The 17,998-nt window shown below is 36.7% G+C and overlaps 1 protein-coding gene across 1 annotated transcript in view; it reads right to left on the bottom strand.

Annotated features, from left to right (window-relative positions):
• Window positions 1–5,551: 5,551 nt before the first annotated feature.
• The window catches only part of SLC13A1 (solute carrier family 13 (sodium/sulfate symporter), member 1), an 85,431-nt gene continuing 72,984 nt past the window's right edge, over window positions 5,552–17,998 (bottom strand). Inside the window, exons 13-16 of the mRNA XM_006901801.1 lie at window positions 15,670–15,779; window positions 9,897–10,058; window positions 7,338–7,475; window positions 5,552–5,692 (exon numbers count right to left, since the gene is read on the bottom strand). Of these exons, the coding sequence (XP_006901863.1) occupies window positions 5,552–5,692; window positions 7,338–7,475; window positions 9,897–10,058; window positions 15,670–15,779 (551 nt within the window). The remainder of the gene's footprint in view (window positions 5,693–7,337; window positions 7,476–9,896; window positions 10,059–15,669; window positions 15,780–17,998) is intronic.

Below are 17,998 nucleotides of genomic sequence, written 5' to 3'. Positions count from 1 at the left end.
TTGACACGGTATCTCTAACTACAGTCTCCAGCACATTGGAGATAGTGCAGAAGGCACAGGACAGGGAAAAGCTTTGATCTATTTTTCATAGGGTTGCTATTAGTTGTAGTTGACTTGATGGAACCTAACAACAATGTTAGCAGCTTCTCAGATCTCTGTGGTCAGTATTGACAATATTGATTCCTTATTCAATTCTTATTGCTATCAACAAAAATGCAATGATTTAATATAACTAACTGCATTCCTTATTGAAGACTCTTGTGGGAAATTGTCTAGTAGAAATATTCTTAATGTTGGCTGAATTTATTTTGCTCCATGATGTTGAGTGACTGAAGCCCCTGTTTCATCGATTAATTTTACTAGAAATTTCCCACCTTTTCTACTTTCTATCATCTTCATCTTTAAAAGCAAATGTGAATTTTTGTCATACTTTTTCTGATTTCTCAGACAGCCTTATCTCTCTTGACATTTCTCTCTTGACATCCTTATCTCTCTCTTCTATTTTAAATGGTTCATAGCATCACACTGAATCTGCCTGGATGGATAGATAACTTAGGATAAACTACCTATGCTAAGAGCAGCTAATTAGCAACCTTCCATTTCATTTCCAGAGTCCTTTCACAGCAGTAGCTAGATTCATGTTTGGTTGAATAACTAGGAAGTAAAACTCTTAGCCAAACCTTTTTAGAATTCTGCCTACTGCATTTACTATCCTTTCAAAATTCTCTTTTATGTGTTCCTATATTAAATTTTCTCATCTTATAGTATTTATTTATTAATTATACCACATCTCATGTCCTTGAAATTTGGGTTCTGTATCTTTGGTTTATGTTGACTCTAGTATACTATACTTTGATTTTTGGTAGATTTTCTAAGTTTTAGTTAAAAACTGATACAGAACTTTAATCTGAGTAGATTCAAGTTTAGGTTGGTGGTATGCCTCTTCCTTTGTCAAGTGTTTAAGGATACTGTCAACCCAAGATTATTTAAAAATACATATTCAGATGGACTTTTGCCTTTATTTTTTTTATCTAATACTGTGAAAACAGAAATATATTAAGTGAATAGCTTTGACAAACAGATTTATTGTCTTACAGTTTAGGAGTTTAGAAGTCTGAATTCAGAATATACCAACATAGGGGGCAGCTATCTTTCCTGTTTCATTCTAAGGAGTCTTTGACTCCTTTGAACATCCATTGTCCCAATGTTCTTTGGAGATTTTCATCTCTCTTAGCATTAGTCCTTCCCTTAGTCTAAGAGTTTCTCAGCAAAAGGACCCTAGATCCAAAAGACACAGTACTTCCAGTTCTTTCTTGACAATTGTAAAGATGCTCTTCCCTGCTCACTTCTGTTTTCTTTGATCTCTTCAAATGAAAGATGATGCAGGCTGTACCTCAGGGAAACTCCCCTTACATCAAGTCAGGGTTATAACCTAAATAAGAGTGTTGCTTTCCTCTTTAATCCTTCTCAACCAATTGGTTGATCATATTTGATCACCAGGGGAAATGATTATATTATTATTTAACTGTCAGATGACACCATTACAGAATTTTCAAATTAATGAGAATTAAGACTTTGTCAAGTTGACACATAGATTAGGGGGATACAATTCATTTGATAATAACTCTCTATGCTGGTATTGGACCCTGTGTAGTCAGATGTTCCAAGGGAGATTTGTATCTCCTCCAGTTAATGCATAGGACAAAATATGAACATTTTTTGGATGTTTCCTCTACCGAGTGAATTTTTTTCCTCTGTAACATTTTCACTGAGCCCATTTTCTCTAAGATTCCATCAATGTAGACATTTTTTCCTCTTTGGTCCTAACCTAGCTGTATCTAGCTTTGTGTCTTATCCCTGGACTCCATTTACACCCATTGGATGAGAATGTCAAGATCTTTTAAGGGTCAGCAGTGATGTTCTTCCATTCTTAAATACCTAGATTCTCTTTACCTTTTTAGAATATTCATTGTTTTCTTGCTGATTCAGTGTTGTATATGGTACAACACTGTTGTGTTTTTATTACTGATTCAAGAAAAAATTTTTTTCCTCTAGTATTTACAGTCAGGGTCTCTGGGTGGTACAATGGTTAAGTACACTATTATTAGCTGAAAGTGGGTGGTTTGAGCCCATCCAGTGGTATTTTGGAGATTGGCCTAGCCACTTAGTCCCAAAGGGTATAAGCTTCAAAACACTTCAGAGCAGTATTACTGTATACAAGTTGGTCATCATGCATTGGAATCAACTTAATAGTAACTGTAATAAATACTTATAGTAATAAATAGTAGCACACTGTTTTTACTAAAGTCTCATCAGAGGTTAAAATCTCCCTAATTTTTTCTTAAACGCTCTGTGTATTTTCCTTTCTAGAAAAATGATGATTACTTTATTTGAAGAATCTATTCATTTCTACTGCATTTATATGGTGCATTTACTGGTTTATGCCTAGATTAGCAGTCTAATCCACACTGGGAATTAGTGTCATTATCTCCATTCCCAAAGCTTGACTAGCAAATTTCTGCTGAACTAATAAAGTCTTTTACTTGGAAACAAATGACTAAAAATCTATGCTAGAGTAACAATTTTAACTGTTTTCAAACATGGGGTTATAAAATTTGATGGGAGGGTATGAGGGAAATTGGAAGAATCTGGTGTGAAAAACAGTGTATTCAAATTTTGTAAATAAACAAAAGCCACACTAAAAAAAAAATCCCACAAAACAGAACAAAGCAAAAATCAGCCAATTTATTTTGACTTACACTTTTATTCTTAGTAGAAACTCTTTACTGTCCAAAAAATTAAGACCAGTTTGCCAAAATTCACGTATCAAAGGCACATTATTTGTTTAATTAAACTAACACAGTTTGAAAGGAAAGATCATAACATATTCTAATCACATATTGATCCATGACAGATAGATACTAAGCTAATTAATTGTAATAATCTATAATGTATAGTGGCAAATTGCATATATGTCAAGACATAATTAATATATAATGATATTGTTTTAAAAAGGTTAATTAGTAGTATTGGCTTAGTACTTCCTAACTTCCAGGCTAAAAGGAGAAAAGTCCTCAGTACAAACAAAGCAAAGTGAAAATAATGCACAAACTGGAAGAGTGAAAATCTGAATTTCAGAGATGATGGCGTTACAGCAGCAGTTAGAGTGAATGAGGGCTATGCATATGCTAGAGGAGTCCTCACACTTGCATGAACAGACAGTAAATAGGCACTTGGCGAAATTGCTACTATTATCGAGCCAAGATCCAATCCTAAGTGAGACCCTGAGATTCAAAATGACAAAGGTTCCTTGTTAACCTTTAAGGAATGATCAGGATAATAACCAAAACACTACCTAGTATCAAGTGGGAGGACAGATTCTTTTGAGCATCAGTTTAGAGCTGCCTTTTGGAAACTTGAAAAGACAATAAGGAACCCTCACACGGAGGAAGCTGGATAATACAGGTGGGGCCACCACAAACGTGCAGTGGATGAAGACATTTTTGACAGATCAGCCAAACATAAAAAATGAAGCAAGAGAGTGGATTTGGCTCTCTCCAACAAATTTTGACTAAGTACTATTTTCCTTGTGCTTAACAGCTGTTGGAAGCAATTCATTAAAATTACTCTAGCAGGGTGTTTATGTTATTTTCTTCAGTCAAAATTTGTTCATGAGAATTGGGAAAATTCTTTCCTTTTTTCCCCCCCATAATGAAAGCATATCCATCATATAATTCAGCAGCAATAAATGGAATGACTAGGAAAAAAGGCAGAAATATAATAAATACTAAGATTCATAAATAGATATGTAACATGATAGTAAAAGAAACAAATTAATAATGAAGATTTACACAAATAGTAGTATTCTATTTGAGGGTTCAAAGAGACAAATGTGTTTTGAAACAAAATTAAATTCCTGTTAACGTAATAAAAATAGACATATAATTAACATGGACAATTCTATATATATAACATTTGAAAATAAATGTCTTTTTTTTAAAAAAAAACCAAAAACACAACAAACAACACAACTGTAGGGAGTTGCCCTACTAGCCCAAAAATGCTACCTCTCTGACTTGTACCCTCTAGCAGCAGCTCTGCACAAGAAAAATGGATCATTTCTTTCTGTGCAATTTACAGCCCCTTATGGAGAATCAACTATGACTCTCTTTTGAGTCAAGGTTAATTTTTTCTAGTATATTTAATTTCAAAAATATAAATAAGCTTATCTGTAAAAAAGAAAAAAGGCCTCTTCTGCATAAATGTTAATGAAGCAAATTTGTAAGTGTTTCTTTTTCTAACCATTTTATTTTTAGTTAAAGCCTTTCTGCGTTCTAACCTTTTCATCTTTTCCTACCTGTGCATCATATTTTATTCTCAGTTGTTCTTTTTCCCCCTTTAATCTAATTTTTAAGTGTCAACAGCCATAGTGCTTGTTCTCTCCTGAGTGCCAGACAAGGGTTCTCATTCTCCCTTCACGTAGGTATTCAGTTTTATTTTCTTTTCCCTTTTTTGTCTGCCAACAATTTATTTTTCCCTTTTAATAAATGTACCAACAACTTGAAACATTTTGTTGTTTTCCCTCTGAAGTTTTAATTTTCATATCATGAAGTTAAGTGACATTTTTCTATATCTGTATAGACCACAAAATGTCATAGATTTTCTGAGTCTCTTCATTTTAGATATATCATAAAGTGTTTCAGAAATAAGGCAAACCTTTTAGCAAAGTTATTGTTCATATATGGAAGTGCTAACAGTTTCATAGCATTTAGTTTTACTTTCTAACTATGCTGTATTAACTGTCCAAATCATATTAAGCCTCAATAAAATATATTTCTTAGTGAGCTAAACTCGTAAAAGTATGAATATTTAATAAATTAATACAATTGTATGGTCAATGACAAATTAATCTTTATCTATGAGTTTTCTTTAGTTAGCATATTATTTCTAGCTATACTTTCAGAACTATTACTTTAATTTTGTACTATTTATGTACTAAGAAAAATGAATGGATTTTTTTTAAATGAGGAAATTCATATTTTATATGTATTAATTTTTTATCTGCACCACCATATGACTGACCAAAGCATTTGCTTTTCAGGAAACTCCCTTTTATAAAATGTACAGAGATGATTTATTCAAATACTAATTAACTTTTGTGTTTTATTTCCTCTATCCAGTTTCTTAGGGAGCTTCTGAAATAAAAAAAGAAAAAAATAACGTATGAAATGTTAAACTGAACCTGAACTATAAGATAAATGAAATGCTTTAATCTCTTTGAAGGTCAAATTAAAAATAACTCTCAGAATGAAACAAGATTCAGACAGTTCACAAGCAAGATCCCCAGACTTCTTAATGAAGACACGTAGCTATGCCTGGGCTACATCTCAAAGTTGATGTGGATGCTTGAGTTTTGAAAGCAGGTCTTGCAGGAACCAGAGACAACATAGTTCAGATTTGACTGATTTATCAGATGTCCAGAGCCAAACTTTACAGTGAATTCATAGTGGCTCCAAAACTCACCACAGGAGACTCAGAGCATTATTGCTGGTCATGGCATAATAGTCTGGTTGCCTAATGCAGGTGCCCAAGAAGGATAAGTGTGGAGGTCAAACATAGGCACAATCCAGGTGAACATGCCAAGCATCACCACAGCAACACCCACGATGTTCACACCAAGTCCAGCTTTAACCTTCAACCAGGAAAAACATGAAAAATCAGTGTCTCAGGAAGAAAACACTTAGGAGGATCAGGACATTGTTGCAGAAGTCACATGTCAGATTTACATAAATCAAACCATCAGTAGATACTATCATCACTTTAAAAGCTTGGGCTCGTCTTCTCACGATAAAAATCTATCCCCAAGTGAGCACTATTTATGTGGAGAGTCTGAGAGTGATTCAGTTTAGGAATACAGCTATTTAAAAATGCCAATCTACATTAAAGCATAATTTGTGTTCTATCACATTATAAGGAATAAGACTCAGGTCATCTTCCTCATGTGATGACAAGCTGTTTATAACCAGATCCTTCAAACCACTCTAAATTATTAGTTTATGATTCTATATTCTCTTATTGAGATAGATTAATGCCATTTCTAATCATCTTGTTTAGACTTCATACTTTTTTCTGATCTGGCTTTTAAAGCATTATTCAGGTGTCTAATTCTTTCTATGATGCTTTCTGTGCATTAACATAGATGTCAGGAAGCTACCGCATGTGGCTTGTTTTATAAATGCAGTTGTAGTGGACAAGAGTTGCGCACATCTATGTATTATCAGAGCTGAGGAGCTGTGGCAAAGCCTTAAACATCTTACGGTATGGTTGTAAGGCCTTTGAAAGAGAAAAATCTGCTGAGTTATATATTAAAATATGAAATCTCAAAGCAAAAAGGGGCTATCTAGCAAAGATTACTGCAGTCCCTTCTTTTTTCCCCGCAATTCATGCAGGTCACTTATTTACTCCAGCGTGTGTGTGTGTGTGTGTGTGTGTGTGTGCGTGTGCGTGTGCGTGTGCGTGCGTGCGCGCATATGCATACATAAGGGCATTGGTTACATTGCATTATGCATATTTTTTTTACTCCTACGGTAGTATTTAACATTTTCTTGGAGGCAGGTCTAAAATTTTAAAATAGCATCGGCTCAAGAACAGCAATCTCAGTAAAATGAGGAGAAGTTTTTGCTCGCCGTGAAAGTGTATAATAATGATCTAGCTGAATTTCCTCGGTTATCTGCTGGACGAGTTAGTTGAAGATAAATAAGGAAGGTGGGATCTGATCACAACAGTTTTTTACTCCAGTCTTAATTTCTATCTGGGAAAGATGCATATGTTTTATCACTTCTCCATCATCGCCTGCTTTCTCATGGTTGTATATCAACGCATCACTGTCAGAAAGCCAACTCTCAGGGAGGCACAGAAGGATGAGTATCAGAATGGGAACAAGAAAGATATCTTTTCATCTGCTAGAACTGAGCCCATTGTCGTGTTCAGATCAGAGGCTGGTTGCATAAATATCTGTACTAGCAAGCCACGGGGCTACCTTGCTGGTTGAATTTTGCTAATCCTACTTTATAGTACTTATTCCTTTTGCCTATTTAAGCACCTTTATCGAGCTACTCTTTTCTGCGCTTGAGATGGTAAATTAAAATGACTTGTTCTTTCTGAAACGGCTCCTAGTTATACTATCTAAAACAGCTCTCAGAGCAGCTAGAATATTCTGAAGAAGATGTCAAGCTATGCTTTCCTCGGTGGCTGGTTAGGATATAAAATAAGAGCCAACCCAAGACCACTAAAAGTGTGTATTAGACTCAGAAATACATAGCATCGCGTTAACTCACCATATCAATGGTTTTCAGATGACCGTATGAAAAAACAATAGCATTGGATGGATTTGCTACCGGCAGGAGGAATGCAAATGAAGTACACAGAGTTGAAGGTATCAAAATATAAAGAGGATTCACCTGAATGCCTTCAGCCTGTTAGAAAAGAGGAAAAAGATAGCTGAGCAAATTTGAGGGTAGCAACCAGCATCAAAATGAGCGTATTTACTGTAATCCACTTTCCGGGAAGCGAGTTGACATCTGAAGATGCTAAAGTATGTCTTTATAAGTACAGCTATACTCTGAAGAAATTATTTTCCATAAAATCTCTTGTTTCAGTGGTTATGGGCACCCATTTAAGCATGTACCTAGCTCCTTTAGAGAATTAACTTTTAACAAAAAAAAAAACCCATACATTTTAATTTGCATCTAGGTTTGTCCTAGAGAAGGTGAAACCAAGTTGCTCCCTTGGTAGCAAAGATTTTGAAGCTCTGTCTCATGTACTTTGGGCATGTTGTCAGAAGGGCCCAGTCCTTGGAGAAGGACTTCATGCTTGGAAAGACATAGGGACAATGCAAAAGAAGAAGACCCTGGAGGAAATGAATTGACACAGTTACTGGTATAATGGTGGTAGGGATCTCTCAGATAGTGAGATTGGCTCAGGATAAGGCAGGATTCAGGGCTATTGTGCATAGGGTTGCTATGAGTCACAAGCGACTTGACAGCACATAACAATAACAAGACAAAGATACTGTGTTTTGTGTAGTGTATCTATTCATCTATGTTTTTGTTATGTACTCTAGAGTCAGAACTGACTCATAGCTGACCCTCCAGTTTTTGAGAGGCTGTAAAATTGTGTGGAAAGAGATTGCCTATCATTCTTCCATAGAGCAGCTAGTGGATTCAAATTATGTGCCTTTGAGTTGACTGTACAACTCTTTACCCATCAGACCACACAAGGGCCTATTTGAACCTGATGCATATATATTTGCATTGCTATTATTGTTATGGAAACAGATTACTGGGTCTTTCTTCCACATTACTACACAGTAGCAAACAACTACCAACTTTTCCATTAGCAGATGAGTGTTTGACTGATATAATACCAGGCAGGGCATTATTGTAGTTGCTATTGTTCCTCTCGAGTTGCAATCACCCCATAACTGACTGTCCAGCAGGTTGTTAGAGGCAGTAAATTGTGAAGAGATTGCCTATCCTTCTCCCATGGAGCAGCTGGTGGATTTGAACTACATGCTTTTGGGATTACAGTGCAGCTTCTTAGCACTAGGCCATCATATGTGTGTGTGTGTGTGTGTGTACAGTATGTATGTATGTGTGCATGCATATATATTGCATATGTGCATAAAAGTCATATTTGTGAAAATTAAATTGATACATATGTATTTTATACATAATTTATACGCATACAAATATATATACACATATATCTTCATTTCACTCCCACAGAAAACATATTAAATAGATATTAGCCACAAATATGGGTGAAAAAATTGAGACCAATAGAGTTTAGCATTAGAGTAATGTCCAAGCATGCAGCTGGCCAGCAGTAGAGGATGGATAGGGTCCCGGTCACGGTCACTCTGGCCCCAAGGCTCTCATTTTACCACTGACTTGACTGTCTCTGTGGCATATGCAATTTAAAATTTGCTTCAGAATCATCAGATGAGTCACTACTATTCTTAATTCATCACTTATTTCCCTTCCTCCCTACTACTGTCTTGTTGTTGAGTGAACACACAGAGGGGGAAATGCAAATGATGATTTACCAATGTAAATTGCCTGCATTTTTTTCTAATGTGGCCCAGCCTTCCAGGAATGCTAATATATGCCCCTGTGGTGGGGGAGGGGAGCTTCAAGGGAAAGGTAAGGGTCATCTAAAAGTCAAAACCAACAAAAATCAATGCCATTCTCACAGCCGGCAGCAGAAGAGTCTACAAAGAGCAATCTTTTTTAAGTGATCATGCTTTTCTTTCACCAAACTCATCTGCATGAATAAGAACAATTTTTATTTTATTTATTTTTACTTAATGTTGCTTTTTGCAAAGGTAAAAGGTAAAGAAAGGAAAGACATCTTAAATAGATAGAAAAAAGGAAGGCAGTTTTTCTCTGCATTTCCTGAGCCAGTAGAGAACTGTGTCCAAGCATATTTAAACTTGATATTGAAACCTGAAACCTGAGCTGTAAGCCTCACTCTTCATCCAATTGCAAATTACTTATATGAAGCACTTGTCACAATGTCAGGGATTGTCTTCATCAGGGAGACTTGTGACTGTTAGAGATCTAACATAACCAGAGAACACTGAGCCCCTTTTCTTACATCTACACTGCACCTAGACTGGTCCTCTCAATTAGCTGCAAATGAACCAAGAGTAAAAAGAGAAGGTAGGCGACTGCTTGAACAGGAAAGAAAATGGGTCTCAGAACCTAATAGCTCCTTTAAAGATAGAAACAAACAAACAAACAAAAAACAGCAATGCCAATAAAGACCACAGAGAAGCTGCGTTTCAGAGTAAACTACTACTCTTGCTGAATACCAAGAACATTTGGAATACTCACCAGTGGAGACAATATTGGGAGGAGGAGGGTAATGGTAGCTGGATTGCTAGCCACCTCTGTGAGAGACGTGACCATCAAAGAAGATATCAGAATTATTAGCCATACAGGTAAGGAACCAAGAGGAGATAATTGATTTCCTATCCACGCAGAGAGTCCTGATTCCTAAAAACAAATTTGCCATTCATTAATATTTTATTTCATTAGACACAATTCAAATACATAAAAATGATAATTTACTTTCAGAAAAACATTTTCAGAAATGCTTCCAAAATAGAATTGTAATTGTTCTATGATTTGCTATATCTTAGTGGCTTTGACAAGGTCAAGCTCCCAGTCTGTTTGGGGGGGCCATCTTCCTTTTGGGAATGGTTAGGTGCCATGGGGAGGCAACCCTATTGGGAAAGAATGAAACCTGGACCAATCCCGAGGCATCCTCAGAATTCCTTTTGTGTTTAAGCCTGTCACTGTAGTCATTGGGCCAGTCCCTCTCATTGGGAGGTAACATGTTTTAAGACATATGAATGGTTTTCCCAATTAGATATCAATTTTATAAAATTAATATTATATGGCTATTTTGTCAAGTCATGCCGTGCTACAGAGCAAATCAGGCTCCCCTAGTGGTAACACTTTCAACTTTATCTAGCTATTTATAGTTCTATTTAAGTAGTTACAGAGAGCTTTTGGAATAATATTCTAATTATAATCCACTGTCATCAAATCAATAACCCTCTTTCGGGTGTCTAGGCTGTAAATCTTCACTGGAGGAGATTTCTTATTTTTCTTTCTTGGACAAGCTTGTGGATTTGAACTGTTGGCCTTTTGGTTAGCAGCTCAACATGTAATACCCTATGCAACAGTATCTTTAAGTACAGTAGAAACTGCATCTAGCAATCATTGGACAAATAGAGTTATACTTCTCCCACACCTGCAACACCACAGCATTATCCCCCATTCCTTCCTTTCCTCACACTGGTAAGTAATTTTTTTTTTTTTACCAAATCAATATTTAACGTCTCCCATCGTGATTATAAAGACACTGCTCATAATGAAAATGCTTAATGCACTATGATTGCATTTGCAATTAAGATTTTTGTTTTGTTTTCCCAGCAAATAATTTGCATCCTTCTTTTTATTTGCTGAGTTTTCTAAGTACTTGTCACATGCTCTCCAAGAAAATGGGGAAAGTTCCTTCCTAGCACTCACACATGTCATGAATTGTTCATTTCCAGTGCCTGCTTCCCCTCCTGCCTCCAGACTTGTGTTCTGAGGGGTTCTTCCTCCAGCTCGATTTAGACACTGCTCTTTCCATCTACCCCACAACTCTACGGACCTTTCTTCTCTACCGCATACCACGAACCCTCTTCATTTCTCTCACATGGGAATCTTGGTTTCCTTTCTTATTTAATCCTTTCTTGTAATCCTTCGATGGCTTCCTAAGAACTTATACATACATACATCAGAGATAACTTTGTTCCCTCTGAATGTGTGAAAATCTCTTTCTTTTCATTTTGTATTGGCTTGAAAATTTAGATTTTAAAGAATTCTAGACTTAAATTACCCCTCAGTTGCTTCCAATATTATAAAATCAATTCTTTATTTTTCCTTTTCTGCTTGTAAAGCTTTACCCCAGCAGATTATCTCCTTTTTATTCTGCAAAGTCTGGTGAGTTTTTTTACTCACCACCTTTACAGTTAACAGTTCAGTGCTTAACTATTGCACCACCAAGGCTTTTTTCCTTCATCCTTAAACTCTGAAGACTGAGTACTCCAAAGTTCTTCTGTGATAAGTAAGCCCTTGCTAACTCTCTGTCTAAAAACTCCAAATCTTTTAACTCCACGAAATGTTTTTTAAATGCCCTTCCATTTTTTCATGTTTGTTTACTTCCTCTCTCTAAAACTCACAGTTGATTATTGGATATTTTTAATGTTGCTCTAATTTCCTTATATTCTTTTATAATTATTTTGTCTTTTTGTTCTACCTTCTGGGATCTGTTCGAACTCACCTTTTAAACTCTACTCCTGATTTTCTAATTTCTACCATATTTCTAAATTTCATAGGTTCTCTCTTATTTTCCACTTTTTAAAAAAAAGAAATAAAATGATATTTTAGTTTCATGCCTGTCATGTTTATAATGTACTTTGAGACAATCCATGACAAGGTTTCAGAATTGTCTTTGCTTTCTCCACTGTATTTGATTTTTAAAAACATGGTCTTTTCCTTTTTTAAGGGAACTTCGGTGACATAGTCCATAGGGAGTGCGCTGGTAACCCGATGAGTACACATCTCTGGCCACTCAAATCCATCCGCGGGAGGAATATGGTCAGTCTCATCCTGAGCACGTAGTCTTGGAAATCCAGTGGGGCATCAGCTCCACAGAGTCAGAACTGACGTGTCTGGCAATCAGTAAGTAGCTTTTTCATGCTTTTGTTTGTTTCTTTTTATAATATCAGGATCTTTTCCTATCATGGTGATCCTTGAGTACTCAATCATGTTAAACCTAACTGGGAGCTCGGTATCTGCAGAGAAGCTGTTGAAAGGTGGATTGTATTGCAGGTGACTGAACTGTGAGCCAGTGTCTAGTGTCTCTTTCTTCAATTCAGTGATGAAGAATAAACTTCCAAATTTCTGTGTGCAAGGAGGGCTGTTCAGAATGCAAGAGCAAATCTGCAAGAGACACTTTTTGAAATTTTTATATCTTCACAGCCAGGGCTTTTATTCTGGCCCCAGAGTTCTCTTTTGTCCCTGATTCCTGGGTTCTTCCAGGAATCTTGGGCTAATCCCTGTATGCCTCCCAGGCTCTTCCTTCGGCAGCCAGAGCTCCCAACTGTGTAGTTCACTGCAAGTCACACTGCCAACCCACAGGTGGCGCATCTCGGCGATCTGCATCCGCCAGCAGCTCTGAGGGAGACAGATGTGCAGTCGTCTCCTGTTACAACTACAGCCTTGGAAGCCTGATGGAGGGTTGCTACGCATTGGAGCCAACTTGGTGGCAGGAAGTTCTAGTTGAGGACCGCCAAAAGAACAAACAGATACGTCTTGGAGAAGGTGCAGTTACAACACACCTTAGAGGCAAAGATGATGAGGCTTCCCTCGTGTACTATGGTCATGTTGTTGAGTGTCCTTGAGTTGAGCATGAGTCATAGTGACCCCATGAACCAAAGATCTGAACCCTGTTCTATAACTATCATCGTTTCTCTATGTTTATAGAGTTTCCAGAGGCATGTGATTTAGGAAGTGAATGCCATGCCTGCTTCCAAACTTGAATCAATCTGGGAGCTTCACCAGGCACTGTCCACAATGGGTAACCATTATGGCATTTGACACACCAGTGGTACAGTGTTCAACATCATAGTAACCTCGAATTACTTCAGTACAGCAAATTGACAGACCACTGTTGTTCCACTTAGAAGAATATTCATTCCAAACACAATTAGCACATATATGCACATTGCTAGGAGAGGTTATTCCTTCGAGAGGGACATCATTTCAGAAAGGTGGGGGAGGTGTAGCGAAGAAGAAAAAGACCTTCAACAAGATGGATTGACACAGTGATCGCACCAATGGGCTTAAGTGTGTCAGAGATTAAGAGGATGGCACCAGATAGGACAGTGTTCACATCTATTGTTCACAGGGTTGGTATGAATTGTACTTGACTTGAAGGCACCTCTCAACAATAACAACTCTACCAAGTCAGTCATCCATCAAATACTCCTCTCATTATCTTCCAAATTTATCAGCATCTCTTGTATGGTAATGTCTTTTCCCATATATTCCTTATCTTTATGGATTGAGCCTATTGTGCTGTTTCAGTTAGAATTTGAGAGAAAATGAAGAAAAAAGAGAGTTAAATCCTCCATGTTTCACTTAACTCATTGCCATTGAGCCAGAACCAACTCATAACTAAGTGTTAGGAGGCTCTAAGTTACATGGGAGATTATTCATGATTCTCTGGTGGAATTGCTGGTGAACTTGAAATTCTGAAGAGGCTCCACTTTTGGATTAACAGTGTATCCACACACCCACCCAGCCTCCAGCGCTCCATGTTTAATGAGGAGATGAATTTTGAAGATGTGTGAAAGGAGAGAGAAGTTAGTCACTAGATAAGAACTTGAAAGTGACTTACAAGGTCAGAATGGAAAGTGACTACAGGAAGACCATGCTAAAAGAAAATGAGAGAAAAACAAATCTCTAAGAGAAACAGAGAATTGTAATGATGTGAAAAACGTAGCAACTGCTATTGGCTCATTCCCATCTTGAGGGGTTTTCTGCTTCTGGACTTTTACCAGATTACTTATAGCCTGTGACACATGAACCATCTCTAAATCTTTGTAAAACCAGCTTCTAGGGGAAAATTTATCCCCTGCATATCTATATTTTTTTTAAATTGAGTGTCCTGCATATTTTTGAAGTTAATGCTTCCGATCTCATTACTCAGAGAGTGATCTGAATCTATACTGTGTCATTTTTATAGCAAATCAGACTTCTCTCCATGGTTCACCTGATTCTTTCATTGAGAGCAAAGTTCATCATGTCAAATTAACCCATTTTCCTTTGAGTATGACTGTGCTAGGGCATGGCCCAACTACAGTGATCATCTAGGGTCCAACCCACATAGTAGTCCTTTTTGCTGGAAGAGAGGAGCAAAATTGACAGTGTCAGATTTCCTGATTCTGATCTCCTGCAAATTAATAGACAAGGGCAGAGAGGGAGCTGTTGGTTCTGAAAAAGCAGATTGCATTACTGCTGAAGGAGCGGAAAAGAAAGATGTCTCTTCCTCGTAGTTCTCATTTCTATTTGGGTATTCTGTGAGACGTGTCAAATCTGGGCCTAAAATGATGTTGTAAATGGCACTCAGAATTGAGACAATTTCAAAGACTTATTGCTATTACTAAATCCTCTTGCAGAGAGCTCAGTATCCAAACACTACCCAGAAAAATTGAGAATAAAGCTACAAGCTAAGAATAGAAGAGGAGAAGAAATAGTTACTGGTCTTGCAGAGCATAAAAGTTTAAATGCTGGAAGCTAAAGGGCTGGACACAACAACAACAGAAGGAAAAAATGGAACAGTCGTGAACTTTGGGTGTTTCACAAAAGGCTATAAACTCCAGAAAAGAGAAGTTTTTAATTAGACAGTGAGGAAAGAATTTTTAGAGAAGATATATATTTTCCTCAGCAACTCTACAAAGACTAGGATAAGACCACTGACACGTAGGGTACGGAAATAACCAACGTCAAGCCTTGTGGTGTTTTGATTTCTTCCTGAGATGATGTGTAGCATTAAACATGGTTATGTGAAAGTCTCTCTGGATTGGCTTCAATAAACTTTTATTAAGTGCCTTTAATGCTGTTTCTCCTTCTCCTTTAATAAAAACAAGACCACACTGTTTTGAATAAAATGGCTACTCAAATTAATCATGAAATAAGGTAAATGTATAAATAAACAAGAAATATGCCCCCTAAGAATCATTCTGCATATAACTTAGTATGTTTTTTTTTCTTCTTATATGATTTCATGGATTAGGAAGCTTAATCTTCTTTGCTTTATTTCTTTTGTCATGCCAGAACACCATTAAAAAAGGACGTTTTGTGGTTGCAGTCTGTAAAATTCATGACCTCTGAACTCAGCTCATCTGTGTGGTATTCTCACCGATGGCTATTACAATCTGCTTCATTAAAATAATAGAATAAAGTTGAATATATAAAAAGCTTGAACGTTTCTGGGTTCTTCTTTTGAACAGTCTCATTAATTGTTAAATATTCTAGACATTTTTACCTCACAGCCATCTGCCAGGGCAAATCCTCCACCAACAAGAATGGCTATGTCCCAGGGCATGAATGACTGGAATTCTTTCCAAGTAATCAGTGGAGAGTAATCAAAAGCAACTGCAAAACAAAAGTCCTACATTTACACATTGCTTAAACTACAACAAGATAACATTTCCCCCACTATATCCTTCATAGAAGAGTATATAATACTCCTATATTGCTTTAAAGAAATGCTATGACTTAAGATATTTGCTTGGGTACTATTACACAATAAACTTAGATATATTACAACATTTTCATTTACAGTGCTGTCTATTTATTCTGTTTCTCCCTTAATCTTTATGTCCTGTGAGCAACGTGGCCTATTGGATGACATTTTTCTTTTTGATGTAAAATACTGTACTGTTCATTGGTTTTGTTGACACCAGTGTAGTAAGATAATTAATGTTCATTATTATTTCTTTTCCTACTGAAAGTGAAGGGATTTGAAGCACTAATGAACATCAAACACTATAGCCTTCAGAATGAACTAAATCTCAATATGCAGAAAATAAAAATTTTCACAAGTAACATTATGATGTGGAGAAAATATTGAAGCTTCTTAGGGTGTAATTTTATTTGGATTCACAAAATCAATGCCCATGAAAGAAGTAGTCAAGAAACATAACGATGGATTGTGTTGGGCAAACCTGCTGCGGACGACCTCTTTGAAATGTTAAAACACAAAGATGCCACCTGGAAGACTAAGGTGGACTTGATCCACGTTATGATACTTTACATCGCCTCATTTGTGTGCAAAAGCTGGACAAGGAGTAAGAAAGACAGAAGATAAATTGATGTCTCTGAATTATGCATCAACGAACAATCCAGAAGAACAAACACATCTGTCTTGGGGCAAGTACTGCCCGAATACTGCTTATTAGCGAAGACGGGAAGATACCATCCCATGTACTGTTGAAGTGTTACGGTGAGGAACTGGACTTCCTGCTTGGCAAAGAAGAGGGTCAGTAAAAAATGAGGAAGATCCTAAGTGGGATTTGCATAGTGGCTACCACAGTGGCTAGCAATAATAACTCGAGTGATGCAGGATTGAATATTTAATTCTGTCGTACATAGGGTTACTATGAGTCAGAACCAATTTGATAGTATCTAACAAGAATTATTTGAATGTTATATTATTTTTTAATCATAAGTAGGGTCATAATATAGTTACCAGGGTTCTCATTTAAAAATTTATTTAAGAACTACTGATGAGATCCTTACAATACTCATAAGGTATTTATTCTATTTTTTCTTTTTATTTCATTCTTTACATGATGACAACTAACTTAATCTGTGAACGCGCTATTGCTGTTAGGTGCCCTCAAACACGTTAGGCCTGTTTAACATTAGTTGGCAGCAGGGAGCCCTGTGCATGTCCAGATTTCATGGTTACTAATAAGCTTCCTTCCTCTTCCTCCACTGAAGCCAAAAACAAACCTAGCTTCACTACTGACTAAAATTTTGCACTCCCCTTTCTTACCTGGATAACTTTCTTATGTCCTACTGAAGTACAAACATTCTGGGTTCTATTTCTCACTTAGAACTCTAAGCATTATGTTTTACTAGCCATTTTTCACAGCTGATGGAAATTAGTGTTCACAGGGCATAGGTGTTGACGAATGAAGGGAGAGAGAGGAAAAAAATGCAAAGTTCTTTCTGTTGGGAGGATATTTAGATAGAGGATAATAAAACCAGCATAGGCTCTTCAACTTGCTACAGTCAGAGTTAGGCATTTGATTATAAGGGTCAGAATCCTTAAACTCTCATGAATTTACACGGCTTACAGTGCAACAACTCATTATAACCCAGGTTTGTGGGACAGCGTAATCATGAATAAAGAACAAGATACTAGGTTTCACATTATTCTGGCCACATATACCTTGTCTTTCCAAGAAATCTGATCTCTTAGTGATTCCTAGATTATGGCTCATGGATCTAGGGAAGTCAATCCAGATGCATCAGTATATTATTGTAAAAATCCCACTCTACATTATTATTCTCAGATTATTACAACCTTCTTATATTGACAAGACAGGAATATGAATACCCAAACACAAGAACACGTAACTGTGGATGAATCCTCTGTGTGTGTTTCTGGGGGTGTAGATATGCAGAAGTGTATGCTTTGGGGGGTGGGCAGGGAGAAGGGTGCAACAATGAATGAATGGAATTCCAAAATCTCTGTAGATATTAAGTGAAATGAAAAATAAATAAATAATTTTTTTAAAGTGTATGCTTTGCTGCCCATATTTTGTAAAAAAAAAATAATACTTCCTCTGAATATGTTCAGTTTC

Source organism: Elephantulus edwardii, unplaced genomic scaffold (genome assembly GCF_000299155.1).
Source record: "Elephantulus edwardii isolate Elephantulus edwardi_28Jun2011 unplaced genomic scaffold, EleEdw1.0 scaffold00345, whole genome shotgun sequence".
Lineage (NCBI taxonomy): Eukaryota > Metazoa > Chordata > Mammalia > Macroscelidea > Macroscelididae > Elephantulus > Elephantulus edwardii.
The sequence above is the reverse complement of the archived record's forward strand: the minus strand, read 5'-3'. Positions and strand labels throughout refer to the sequence as shown.